General features: G+C 35.1%; 1 protein-coding gene across 1 annotated transcript; it reads right to left on the bottom strand.

The window, feature by feature from the left end:
- Positions 1–7,469: 7,469 nt before the first annotated feature.
- LOC135636718 (ACT domain-containing protein DS12, chloroplastic-like) lies at positions 7,470–12,167 on the bottom strand. The gene is made up of 10 exons (XM_065148655.1): positions 11,749–12,167; positions 11,230–11,287; positions 11,031–11,156; positions 10,832–10,926; positions 10,520–10,604; positions 10,359–10,418; positions 9,363–9,418; positions 7,896–8,001; positions 7,758–7,826; positions 7,470–7,663 (listed from the first exon to the last, which is right to left on the bottom strand). The coding sequence occupies exons 1-10, from the start codon at positions 11,880–11,882 to the stop codon at positions 7,601–7,603; spliced, it is 852 nt and encodes a 283-aa protein (XP_065004727.1). The 5' UTR covers positions 11,883–12,167; the 3' UTR covers positions 7,470–7,600.
- Between the last annotated feature and the right edge of the window lie 1,818 nt (positions 12,168–13,985).

Raw genomic sequence — 13,985 nt, forward strand, 5'->3', positions numbered from 1 at the left:
GAAGCTTTCAGAAGGGTCCACAGTGTTGTACTACTGTTGCCTTCCTCCTATATTTAAGTCTCCCCCACCTGCAAGCTTTGATTGCATCGATTTGTGGATACATGGCATCATCACCTGCCTGTTAGTAATTTTCTTTTCTGGTCAGTGGAAAACATTAATCTACATAACATGAACACAATCAAAGCAGCAAAAGAATTGGCTGCTTCACCTACTCCTGTAGGAAGAACTACAAGCCATTCCACTTGCTTTGGCTTAATATCTATATGACTATGCTGTGATTTGTGATCCACCAACCTCTGCTGCATTGGATTGTGGATAAATAGTGCCCATCACCTTCTTTGCAGTAAATATCAAAAAAAATAAAAAACACAAACCAAACCATGGAAAACTGGTCATCATCATATGGTTGAAGAATTGAGATTTAGTGAAACTATTTTGATGTATGTATCTATGACTAGATGGACCTGTTGTAGAAATAACTAATCTGATGCTTATAGGATAAAGTTTTAATTGTGTCTATTCATTAATTATATATGTTTTGTTAATTTTTTTTATTGGAGCAAATATAGTAACTAAATGCGACGAGAAATCGAGAGTTATCCATGAATTGAACTTAAAGTACATCATGATGTGGAGTCTCTATTGAGCTAGACCTCATATGCATCACTAATGTGATATATCATCCTCACAATTTGTCATGAAAGATCAATAAAGGGTATGGTTATAGGAACATCAATTATGTCTCCAATGGCAAAGATGATCTTTTGGCATCTGACTGTCAATTCTCATCAACCATCAACCCACCATTAAGCCCATGTTCAACCCAATGGCCTACTCACACAGTTAAAGTGGCAATCAGCTTTTCAATAGTTCTTACAACTGAAGTTATTGTGAAGTCTCTGATTTCCCTCTTTAGATGGAGTCTTAAGTTGATCAACTGATCCAAAAGCACTTTGACTCCCACTGATGTCAGCCATTTTAGTGCCATTTCAGAAGCTTTTGGAGGTGAGGATTTGCAGCAGTCTTTGCCCTCCATTGACAAGACTCACCCCTTCTTCTCTGAGTAGCCTGCTGCAATCTCTCCACCCAAGTTCAAAACCCGTTTTGACCACCTCCAACAATTAATACAGAGATTGAGTATCTTATTCTCTTGATTCTGAAGCAATGAGACTGAAAGATCAGAGAGTTTTCTTTTTAGAATTCTGTGTTTTCAATTATGGACTATTCGCACTGGGAGGCTGGGAAGAAGCTACTTTTTCTAGGTTACATGTTACTTGTTAGGCTGGGAAGAAGCTATTTTTTCTAGGTTACATGTTACTTAGTTACATATAACATTTTATTTCTAGTTTGAATGTAGCAGAAAATAAACAATCTTAAAATTAAAATATACTAATTACTAAGCAAAATGACATGGTTTCCTTGTACACAGTAGTACATATTTATCCTATGGAACCAAAGAAAAATACAAATATAATAGGTCTAAAATTTATACATAAAATGACATGAGCTTGTATGTACTCCCTTCCCTAGAGTACTAGTATCCTTACATATAAATAAAACTTATTGTTAGTAATCGATCAGTAAATATAAGTCTTTATATCTTCATTTATATAATATTTTAAAATCATAAGCATAAGATAATTAACAATAAACACCCTATCATATGATTTTTTTAGTAAGTATTACCTTACAATATAACATATGCAAAAAAATAAAGAGATAAAATTCTATGTCGAAATAATTTAGAATGTTTATATGAATATGTAGAAAATATAATAAATTCATAAACTTTTATACCTCATATCATTATATATATATATATATATATATATATATATATATATATATATACTTACTCTTATACCATAAGTCATAATATATACGTGTACTCTCATACCACATGTCATAATATATACGTGCACTCTTATATCGCACATTATAGCATATACGTGCATTTTCATATAGCACATCATAATATATATGTACACTTTCATATCATACATCATAATATATATATGCACTGCATATCATAATATATCTGTGCACTCTCACATGGTACATCATAAAAAATATATGCACTCTCATACTATATGTCATTATATATGCATCCATACATGACATTTTTATTGTAATTCATATATTTTTATGCTTACAAAATATAAGTATTCACATTTAGCTTATAACTAGCTTATGACGATCATATTCGTCAAAACCTATCTTCCAAAATACCTTATATATATATGATAATTTATACAACCATTATTTTATAGTAAATTATACAACTATATTTTGTACCATCATTATACTTACCTGATTGAACCCAAAAATGACGATATCAATGAAAGACCATGTTTCTTAATAATCAAGTGTGTTAGAGAATGATACACCTATCAAATTGAGAGTATAGAATCATGAGATACCTTAATTAAGAACTCTATCTCTCGAATTATTGATTTAAAATAATTCTTAAAAAATTAATAGAATTTCTTATAAAATAGATTATACTTAACCTAAAAATTCATCTATATTTCACTACCAATTTTTCAACAATTCACTATATAAACAAATAAACTCATTAGTATCAATTAAATCATGTACAATTCTACGAAGAGATTTTACTTCACTATTCTAGCCGAGTAAACAATTTTGAATCATCATAAAATTTTGTAGAAGACTAGAAAACATATAAAACTATACACACACCAAAATTTAGCTTAAAACCAAATCATTTGGAGGCTAAACTACCCTCCTAATTTAACTACCAACTCCTATTCTATTATGTTAAGACAGGGTTAGGACTAGCTGACCTTATAAGCCTTATATCTTGGTGCACAAAGACAGCATTCACTCGATTCCAAATGTCATAGAACTCTAAAGGAACCTCTTAAAATATATCAAGAGGCCAAAATCTAATCATATCCCATAAGGAGGTTAATTTAGCTTGAATAAATTTTTTTCTCAAAAATAGGAGATTCTAAGTACCTTAGATTAAGATAATAATAACTCTATGCACCAATCTCATATTAAAGTCTAGAGGCTTTAGAATCATAAGAGAATTATCTAAAAAATTAAAGATAAATTTGAAGTATAGGTTACTCAAAACTAGTTGGAAAATCGACCTATAATGTGTAAAATCGAAATCCTAGGTATAGTAAGTAAAGAATTAAATTTTTCTTACCTCGATCTTCGTTAGAGCTAGTTCATGACCTCACGAGAGAAATTAAGAGAATGACTAAAGAAAAAGAGAATGGATCATGAGTTATTAGGTTAGTAAAGATGATGATACCAAAATTAAAATAGAAGTGCTTAAGAGGTTGCCTTGTGGTACAGGGTTCAATCTCATTAAGCCTCATTTCAAGTTTTTTTTTTCTTTTACTAATATAATTTTAATGTTGCAATAACTTTAATTTTGTTTAGTTTTGTTAGAACAAAAATGATATTTTTGATTTAAACTTATCATTCAATCTCACTTATATATCTTAACATTTAGTATAACACTCCTGTCTGATTTGTATCCTCATTTAATTTTTTATTACCTAAGTATCTCTTATTACCTTATATACATGGGGTTTAAAAACTAAAATTTTTATTTTAATTATGTTTAAACTTATTCGTAGATCAATTACAATTCAATTGTCAATATGTATGCTTATTATTATAATTTAACCTTATATTCAAGTCCCCTAACACACTTTGGCTTCTTGTGCTATGCTTAATGTCAACATTAATGCTTATGCATACTTAACTAATATTTTAACATAATACTGAGAATGATATTTTTGAAAAACATATATTTTAATATTAAAAATAAAAATATGAACATATTATTTATTATATAAAGTGAGGATAACATATTATTTACACATTATAAATCATATTATTTACTTACAGCACTACGTTGACCTTCATAAAAACCACTTCTTTTGAGGCATAATTTCATTCACTAGATGAACATGTTACATTGATCAAACTTACATTCTCAAATTATAATTACAGAGTAGCTTTCTGAACTACGTTTACATTGTTGTGTACAGTATCAAACTGAAGCCTTTGAAGTAAGCAGAGCTCAGTGGATCTCAACAAGAGCCCTGAGGACGCTCACCTATAGTTGTAGGCAAACCATGTATCTCTTTGCTTCAACTAGCAGCTCATGCAGACCCATCGTGCTCCCTCCGGGCAAAATCCTCCTCAGAGTTTGCATGAGTGGGTTGAATCCATCGCTGCCTCTACTCTTCTTGCTGCAGCTCCTCAGGGTTGGATTTCTAGACCTGAGCGCATCGACATGAGCTACAGACCTCGAAACAACCGAGTTAGGTCGGGAGGGACAAAGCTTTCGGATAATGCCATGGCACTTACTCATAAAATGAATCTTGTAGGAGATCGGCAAAGCTTCGTCTTGTGACTATGATGCTCGAGCTTGTTTCTCAAGGCTCGGCTCCGTTTTAATTCACTGGCTGATAGCACCAGCGCCATGTCGACTTCGAATCTTACTGCCTTTTCGATCTTCTCATCTTCTGTTGCCCCCTTCTGCTCTCAGTTGTAGTTGATGGTAACTTCATCAAAACAAGAGGGCTTGGTTCTGCAGCTCCTGAAAACAATATAGTTATAAAGCAAATTGTAATACAGGTGAAACTTTCATGTTTAAGAAAAATACAGCAAAATCAATCGAAAATACTTTCTGGTTATGCTTGCAAGATCAACAGCAAAATAAACCTTAAGGAAACTGGCATGTCCTTATTTCTTCATGGACAACAAGACAAAGAATACCTGTGTCAATGAGGTTACATGCTTGCCTTAGGCAATGGCAAAAGTCAATGAGAGTCAACTGATGGTGAAGTTGTATTAGAATTAGAAGCAAGCACTCCTTTTCTGGCTCAGTCCGGGCAAAAACTTCACAGAAATGGAGCCTGTCACAGGAGAATGATGCAACGATTGTGTGCATTTAACATCTCTCCACAAATCCTGCAGTGAGAAAGTATCTTGTAATCTCTTCAAGATCATGTATATAGCTAATTCTCGCAAACTTCCACTGTAATTTGATCTCTTTGTTGCATCAACATGCTCAACTTTTTAGGAAATTAAAAGCATTAACAATGTCCTCTGAGAATAAAAGACCACTTTACTCACTTGAGGATCAACACATGTCATCACATACTATTTAGTTGAATATGTATTTGACTGATACATGCTTGCAACTAGGTGTACCTTGTTCTGTTGTCAAGCACTCACATCAAGCATGTCAAGATGTTCATCGCAGTGTTTCATGAGTAACAAGATGGGCAAATCTATCCCTTTTTCATTAAAAAGAATGGCTCTTAACATGTAACAGTCTATCATGCTGCATTCTCTGCTCTATATAGTTTGACTTGAAGTGCAAAAGGTCATCAAGTTTAAGAATACCAATGGCTAGTTACATATATATAATCTAAATATCATAGTCGTTCCTTATAAAGAAGCCTTTAAGTCAAATAAATATGACTATGTAATTGCTCGTATATTATGAAGATCCATGTGTAGTGTCAAGTAGATCATATTGATGGAACAGTGTCACTTGATTTTTCTTTTTCTTTTTTTCCAAAACAGCAATCAATATGACCTAAGGGGTATCTTTAAAGGTGAAAAAGATGGAGTTAGTGGGAGTAAATATGTTGCAGAAATGATTAACCATTAGCAGTAGATCAGGTACCTTTCACACATCATTTGCTGAGACACTGATCCTCTTTGTAAAAATACCTAAACCCTCAGATACCTTGTAAGAGTAAGAACTTGGTGAGCTTCTTCTTTCCACACCATTGAAGTGTCCAGCTTTCAGCTTGAAGAAGTGCCAATGGGGGTGTCATTGATGTGGTCTCCCAGATAGCTAAGCTTGTTTTGAACTTTGCATGGACAGTGCTTCCAGGTGAGAATGAAGAGTAGGTGCCCAAATCATCTTCTCCATGATTAATCCAGGGTGAGCAGAGCTGCAGGTGATCATCTGCAAATAAGTTCAAGGATGGAAGACACTGCAGTAACTCATAAGAAACCAATCATGTGTATACCTGACAAAAACTTGAAAATGGGACCATCCATTGCTTCAAGGACATCGATAAGGTACAATAATGTAGCACAGTTGGTTTTCCTTTATTGCAATCATGGAGCTCTAATGATCGTCGACAAGTTCAAAGAGCAATTCACTGCTTGCCAACTATCTATCTCAATAATATCTGAACGAAAGTACACCGTCTCTTTCTTCCCTCTCACTTAGGTAAATTCTCTTTGAGGAACGATGCTGTAGTATGGAAATCAACTAGACCAAACCAAAGCGGAACATATCGTGTTAAACGAGAACTACTCTTTATAATCATGCCCAGATTAAAAGATATGAACTAACAACATCTGTTCGACGAAATGCCTCCCTAAGTCCTTAATACGTAAAGCAGAGAGACTGAGGTGAGTCCGCAGGATCCTTCTCATGTGATAAAGACAGTAATGGGGCCATCGGGAGCTACTCAACTCAGCAGCAACCGATTCATGAAGCTTAGGTTGGATGCATCATCTTGACCTTATCTCGGAGCAACTGATCATGTTTATATCTCTACCGAAGGAGAAGAAAAAGGGAAATTTGCTTATTTTTTCCTTGAAGTCAATCGCATACATAAAGAATCGAGCCGAAATGCAGACAAGTCCAAAAAGGGAGGGAAAAGAGGTGAAACAATCAATAACTAGAGCTTCCGGACGCCCCATTCCAAATCGAGCTGTGGATTGATCCTGAGAAGATAAAAGGCGAGAGCTTTTCCACCGACATGATCGGGTCTTGTGCGCGCACCTGGACGAGGAGCGGGCAAGAATGGTCAAGGAAGGAAGGAAGAAGGGCCGGAGAACAACCGAATTCAAAGCCGTCCGCTCCGGCGTATACGACGCCGCCCTACAAAGGAGAGAAATGAGATCTTCTTCCCGTGCTTCATCGATGGCTCCATATCGATCGACTCGATCACTTCCTCCAATCTTAAAGCAACTTTAAAAGTCGCATGACTCTCCTATTAATTGGTACATCAAACGATCAATGACTCTCCAACACGTAAAACTTAAAAAGTCGCATTTGCCTGATCGACGCAAACCAGGATGCGATGCGCGAGTTTTGTCACGTGATTCGTGGACAAAGATTTGGAAGCGCATCAAATCAGTCCTCACTCACAGAACACTTCACCAAATACCTGCGTGCAAATGGCAGGCAGTCGTCTCCGCCAAGGTAAGGAGCACTTTCCTTCCATGAGTTCCACCGGCTTCGATCGTGGTATCGAGGTCGAGTTGTGAACCTGTTTTGGGAACCCCAGAGAGAAAGAGAAGAAGAAGATGATGAGATAGTTCTGCTTTGCTATGATTGGCAAACAGATGAGTTAGCATTCCTTGATGGAATTACTGCAACACCTAAAGAAGAAAAAGGTTTTCGATGATCCAATAGGAGAATGACATAATTGTTCTATGTTGCATTCGGAAAAATGCTGACTATATATAGATTGAGAAATTTTGGTTCAATACAGATTTGTTGTCTTCCAATGAAAAATATTCAGACCATAATACCAATTCTTTGTGGTAAACATCCGTCATGTTTGGAAAAATCCTAAAAGCTTGCCTCCTCCGTTGTCGGCCTCCTCAAGAAATAACGCAAGCTATTTGAGAGAACCTATTGAACATATAACAGAGGATGATATTAACATCAATTCAGATGCAAAGAAGCTCCTCAATATTTATACAAGCGCAGAGAATAAGATGATCACCTGCTGCAGAGGCTTAATGATTGGTTTATCTCTGTAACTTACATGGAACTTTGCTTTAGCCAACAGTCCCTAAAAGAGATAAGAGTTCGAATCAGAATATGTAGTATGATGATTCAATCATCTTGTAAAAGATTATACCTCGGTATCGAACTCTCCAGACTGGACTGTGATATTTATATCAGTGATGATCTTAACCAGATCTACCAGCAACCCAGGATAGTCTGCTGTCTCCACAACGAGTAAGCTGAATGGCAAAAAGTGAATGCACATCAATTGTGAAATGTGAGTTTACAGAGTTTTTCGAGTTTGTGAACGGATTGCCTATGAAGGCACTTCACATGTGCTGAACTCCAAACAGTTTAAGCCATCCAATACATTGCTTTCCGAAGAAATATATATGTTTAGTTCTGATGACCACAAGTTATAGTTGATCCTTAAATTCGCTTTGTGTCAGATAAAGCAAATTAAGGTCCTAAGTAGAAAAAAGATATTATTCTTATTCTTGTTTCTCTTCTCTTAGCAGGAGTTGTTTACAGCCAAAAAACTGCTACTTAAACAGAGTAGTAGTTCCTGAAGATTCGATTCCACAGAAGTCGCATCAAATTATATTCAAAATTATATAGTTAAGACAAATTGGTCATCCACATTATTGAAAAAATCCTGGCATATGAGATGCTATCTGAATTCATAGGAGTATGCATTTCATTTGAAGGCATGTAATCCAAAATAAGTACAGTAGATAAAAGTAAAGGCATTTCATTTGAGGAATTTTTGTTTTGAATGTAAGAATTAAAAGGATAACCATAATGCAACAACCATAAAAATGTGATCCAGATCTGTTTAAAAAAGGATATTACAATATATCTACATGTGGTTTAGCCCCAATTTGACACTACTGCACTCATGGTCCAAAAAATGGCACTTGACTCACTCTAGGATTTTCCCTTACTGACATGCCATAAAATCTAACATGTGAATGACACTTACATGGGGTTTCAAACCCAAAAAGAACAATCCTAAGTAATTTCTTTGTTGATCTGGAGCTCAATGTCATCAATTAAAATAGTTGTCGGATGTTTTACAACTAAAATCAGGCAATTGCTCTCATCTAAGAACTTAAACCCCAACTCATATATCACTCACATGTTGGATTTCATGCCATCTGGGTAATCAAAAGCACAGTAGTGAGCAAATGACCTAAATTCAAGTAAGTTAAATGTCATTTTTTTTTAACCATAGAATAGTATCAGTAAGACCCTATGATAAAATCAAACAAGTAGGACCGTTTTTTATAAGATAATAAAAAGTTTATACATCTTTTATTCTTGCTTCTCTTAGTTTGGCTAGTGATATTATCCAAAATAGAGCTTAATGGTGGTAAATGATCTATGTAGCCAACCCCAAGTCGTTAGGAAATAACAATGTGTTGTCGATGTTGTTGTCATTGTTCTTGTTGTCTATATTGGTAGGACAAAGGAGGTGAAGATTAGGTCATCGGATATGAAACTTCATAATGTTGAAGGAATGTCGTCGTCTAAGATGGCAGACTCTAGTTTATGTCTACTGACCACAGAATCAGAGAAATAATGGCTCAAATATGTATACCTTCGGTCAGGCCCATCATCATAAACTTCTATATGGGTAGCAATATCCACATCAACCTGAACACAGAAAGCAACGATTAGAAGTTAATTCTTGAAACAACTGGAACTAGAAATCTAAATGATGACGAACCAAGAATCTCACTAATAAGTTACAACTTATGATTAACATGATGTTATATGTGTACTGCAAAGCATATATGCAGCTAGAATACAAAAGAGCCATTCTGTCTCTGAAAGGTGAAATTAGGTGGCTTCTGAGTCATTATAAGGGAAGAATCCTGATATCAACATTGAAAGACTTGTTAAAAGCTATCATACATCTTCTCTGGTCAGAGAGGAGTAATTGAATTGTTTCATTAAAAGGAACAAAGTCGGGAGCAAATTTTCAGGAACATTATAGATTTGACAAGGACATCTGCAGACATAGAAGCATTGGAACATCACACTTCCAAATAATTATATATCTTCTTGTTGTCAGACTGTTTGCATGTGCGGAGTGACAGATTATTGGTTTGTATGTTTTGTAGGTAATCAGGATTTTTCCTTGGAATGAGTCTTAACTTTAGTTTGGAGGGAATTTGGAGTCATCTGAAGATAAGTTTGGTTTCTAAGTATGTGATATAATTAGCCATGTAGCTCAGTTTTTGGAAATGAAATCTTACTTATTTCTATATAAGACAAACATGATGCATGCAGCCCCTGCAAGCCTAGCTAAGTTGTAGAAATTACCTTGAAAGGATAGGCCAACCTCACAAGATATATATGTCTAGACACGAATAGTCAATGACGGAAGAGAAAATTGTCTTTTTCTCCCTTAAATTACTCCACAAAAGCAATATCCAAGAAAACAAGGAAGAAATAGGGGCACTGAATCTATGTGAATTTTTTTAGATGTCTCCTATATTTTCAGAAAAGCTATAGGTTAAAGATGTATTTAAGCATTTTGGTCCTTCAACATGGAATCTATGAGTTCTTTGCATATGTATAATGAGAGAACCTCTTGTGTAGGAGGCTCAACTCCAAACGTTGCTCCCATTGCCAATTGGCTGCTAGACTCCTGGAAAAACCAATATAAACATCAGATTATATGAGGAAATTTGTTTTAATATATTTACATGAACACAAGAAAAGTACAGCAAAAAACACCAATCATTGTACCGGATGATACTCGATCAAATTGTTTATAATTGTTAAGCGTATTGCTTCTAGCAACTCTGGATCTTCAATTTTGCGGCCGGTGGACCTGCACAGCCCCATTTCACTAAACTTAGCAATCCTTGATACATATAAGCAACTGCAAGAACCAAAGCTACGGCTGATGTGTGAAGAACATATCAGTAGTGATACATCAGGTTGCTGTAGAAAACAAACCTATCACAATTTGCAAACAGTAGCAGGAAAGAATCATCCACTAACACTCAGATAACTATCTCAGAAAACAAAATGACAACAGTTTATAAGAGAGCTTACATGCTAGTTATTGCAAATTTGTTGTGCTTCCCGGAAGAATCCAAGTAAACATTAGCTTTGACAACATTTAGGCCTAGATTCTTAAGGGACTTCATCTTCCCAATGGAAAAACAAACTGTCAGCTTTTAGTGAAATAAACATGAAGAAGAACAATGCTGCCCTTCCAATGCCTGCAATCTATTTAAGGTCAACAACATACAGTGTCAAGAAGAGTCCCGAGGCGGTCGCCAAAGGTTATCTCCACGATAGTTGCATCTGGGTCTGAGTCCTGATCTATGATAACTTTGGGAGTAGGAATTGTGTCAGTCTCATTAGAACTCCCATCCTGTAAACCCAAAAATTTTGAATGATACATAAACGATCCAAGTACTGAACAATTGTAAATTAAGATTTCTTACCTCAACAGTTGTCGGAGATGCTGCTCTAGGAACAGTTATAGCAGCATCGGAATATAATCTAGAAACCCAAGGAATAGATCAGCTCCATGCAATCATAACTTGAGAAACATGAATGAATCAATGAAATGCATCGTTCAAGTGAACAAATCTGGAACAATCGTAGCAGTAAGTGTCAAAGTTTATCACATTTGACCGTTAAAGCCAATAGTAGGTACTTACAGATTCAACTTTTTGAAACGGAGTCCAATTCCAAAGATCATATAACTAAAAAAGGCATACAATAAACGAAACAATCAAAGAGTGAAGATCAAACATGCATCCAGAACAATAGACCTCAACGACCTGCAAAAGATGCAGTTTTGTTGAACAATGAAACCAAGAACTGCCACAGTCACCACAACATTGGCATGAATCGTGGTACAAAAACCTAACTTTCAAGCCTAAAGAATCACAGGAAGAAAGGTACTTGCTACCGAACCAATCAATTTGCAGAAACCGAGGCAGTAACCAAGGCAAAACCTGATCTTCGAGGCGATTGGAGCCGCGAAAGGGGGACAGCGGAGGGAACAGCATCGAAGCCCCGGCAAGCAGTTCTCCCCTGCCCTCGCGGTGGGCCTCAGACAGAGGCTCCCGGAAGCCATGGCGACGGCCATTCCTCCTCTTTCTTCACCAAGACGCAAACTTTGCTTCTCTACTCCTCTTTGTTTAGGATTCCTGTCTATGTTAGAGGGAAGCAAAGGAGGAGGAGGTAAGGGCGGTGGCTATCTCCGAAGCACCATTATCCACCCATCCAAATCTCACCCCCACCTGTCCCTGTCTACCTCTCCTCCCTAAAATCATCTCCATTTCCATTTTTCACATTAAAAAGGAAAAGGGAGAGGATGCAGAGAAGCCACCCACCACCATCTACAGATTCTTCTTCTTGTGAGTGTGGATAATGGTGAGTTGATGGTGTCACAAAGAAATAACTAAACTACTACATTATATATATATATATATATATATATATATATATATATATATATATATATATATATATATATGATTGTTCGAAAAAATATATCTTTTTTGAATTTTTTTTTTCAGATGATATCTCTTTTCAAAATTTTTAAACCATCATCTTCTATTTTAAAAATCTTAAAAATATCTCTCAAAAGCTGTTCATAGTGTTTTCCAATGCAAATCCAAAAAAATTATTTTGCCAATTATTTGCAATATTTTGTGAATTGTTTTTTATCCATAAAAATACTATATTCTTTTAAAAAAATATTGCATAATATTTTATTTCAAAAACACTGTGATATCAAAAACATTGTATAGTTTTTAAACTAAAATATTATACAATATTTTATGAATAAAAATCAACTCATAAAACACTATAAATAGTTAGTGGAAAAAAAATATAGATTTGGACAAAAAAATATGATAACTTTTTAAGGGGTAATTTTAGAACATTAAAAATTGAGGGTGATGATTTGAAAATCTTGAAATAGGTATCACATAATGTTTATTTGTGTAGTTTTATTTGTTTAATCTTCTACTAAATGCTTTCAAAATATCAGAATTTACAAGGGAAATAAAATCATAAAAGATATACATACCTCTTGATATTTTTCTTAACAAAAAAACATTAGACATTAAAGCATAATTAGCAACCAAGATTTTAATCTCCAATTCACTTTGCACTTCTGAAATTTCTTTCTTTAGTCAGAAAACAAAATATGTATGATATTGTTTAGCTTCATGGGGTGCAGCCTGTCAAAAGATCATCAGGAGAAATAATTTGGAAGAAATGCTTATAGAAATCAGATCCACTTCCCAGCATTCTTCATCACTGATGGATTGCTTTGATTGTCACATGATGAAGTGGGAGAAGATAGGATTGCTGAGTCATGAATACCACATTCCAGCAAGAAGTAGGCCATGCTGATGCATTACTTTAGGTAGAAGAGAAGACAACCCATTAGATTGTGAGCAAGCATAGATATCCCTTCCACATGGAATATTCTTTCTTGTTTATCTGCACTACTACACTGCCAACTCTGGTACTCCCCAATACATCCAGGGAACATGGAGAACTAATTCTAGTTGGTAATAGTTGATATGATCTTATGCATCAAAACTTGTTTGGGATCATTATCATCATCATCATTCTCAAAATCATGTATTTCCAGACTCCTGAAATTTTCTTCTGAAATCTAATGGAAGGGAAACAAACACATCTTAGAGAAAGGAGTGACAATGAGTGTCAGCATTGCAGTTTTGACAATCATTTGTTGATGTTATTTAGTTCTTTGGATGAGATTAGATTTATAGGGAGATGCATATTTCACCTGATGAGCCAAAGGATGCTTGCTCACTGCAAGAGTAAATGAAGCTGCTATCTCCATGTGGAGATCTATGAAGAGAAGAAGCACTATAGAAAATGTGCTCTACTCTCTTGTGTTGGTGAGGGCCACTCTTTCAATATGTACATGTCATTTTCCTTCCATATAATTATTTTTTTGATGGAAATATGCACATGTTTTAGCCTATGAATTCTGACTTGCTAAAATCTGGTTATTTAGAGCTTTTATTTAGCACTACATTTTTAAGGTTATGATCTCATTTCCTTCCTACAATGTGTGGCAAGTCAAGTCTTCCAATCTTAGACTCACTTATTGTTCTAAATGATCACCTAGAAGCTATCATATGGTCCAACTTTGGTGCATTGTAAGACTAAAAATGGTCCCAATTTTTTGATAAATATGAGAGTG

The sequence above is a fragment of the Musa acuminata genome, chromosome BXJ3-4 (assembly GCF_036884655.1).
Source record: "Musa acuminata AAA Group cultivar baxijiao chromosome BXJ3-4, Cavendish_Baxijiao_AAA, whole genome shotgun sequence".
Lineage (NCBI taxonomy): Eukaryota > Viridiplantae > Streptophyta > Magnoliopsida > Zingiberales > Musaceae > Musa > Musa acuminata.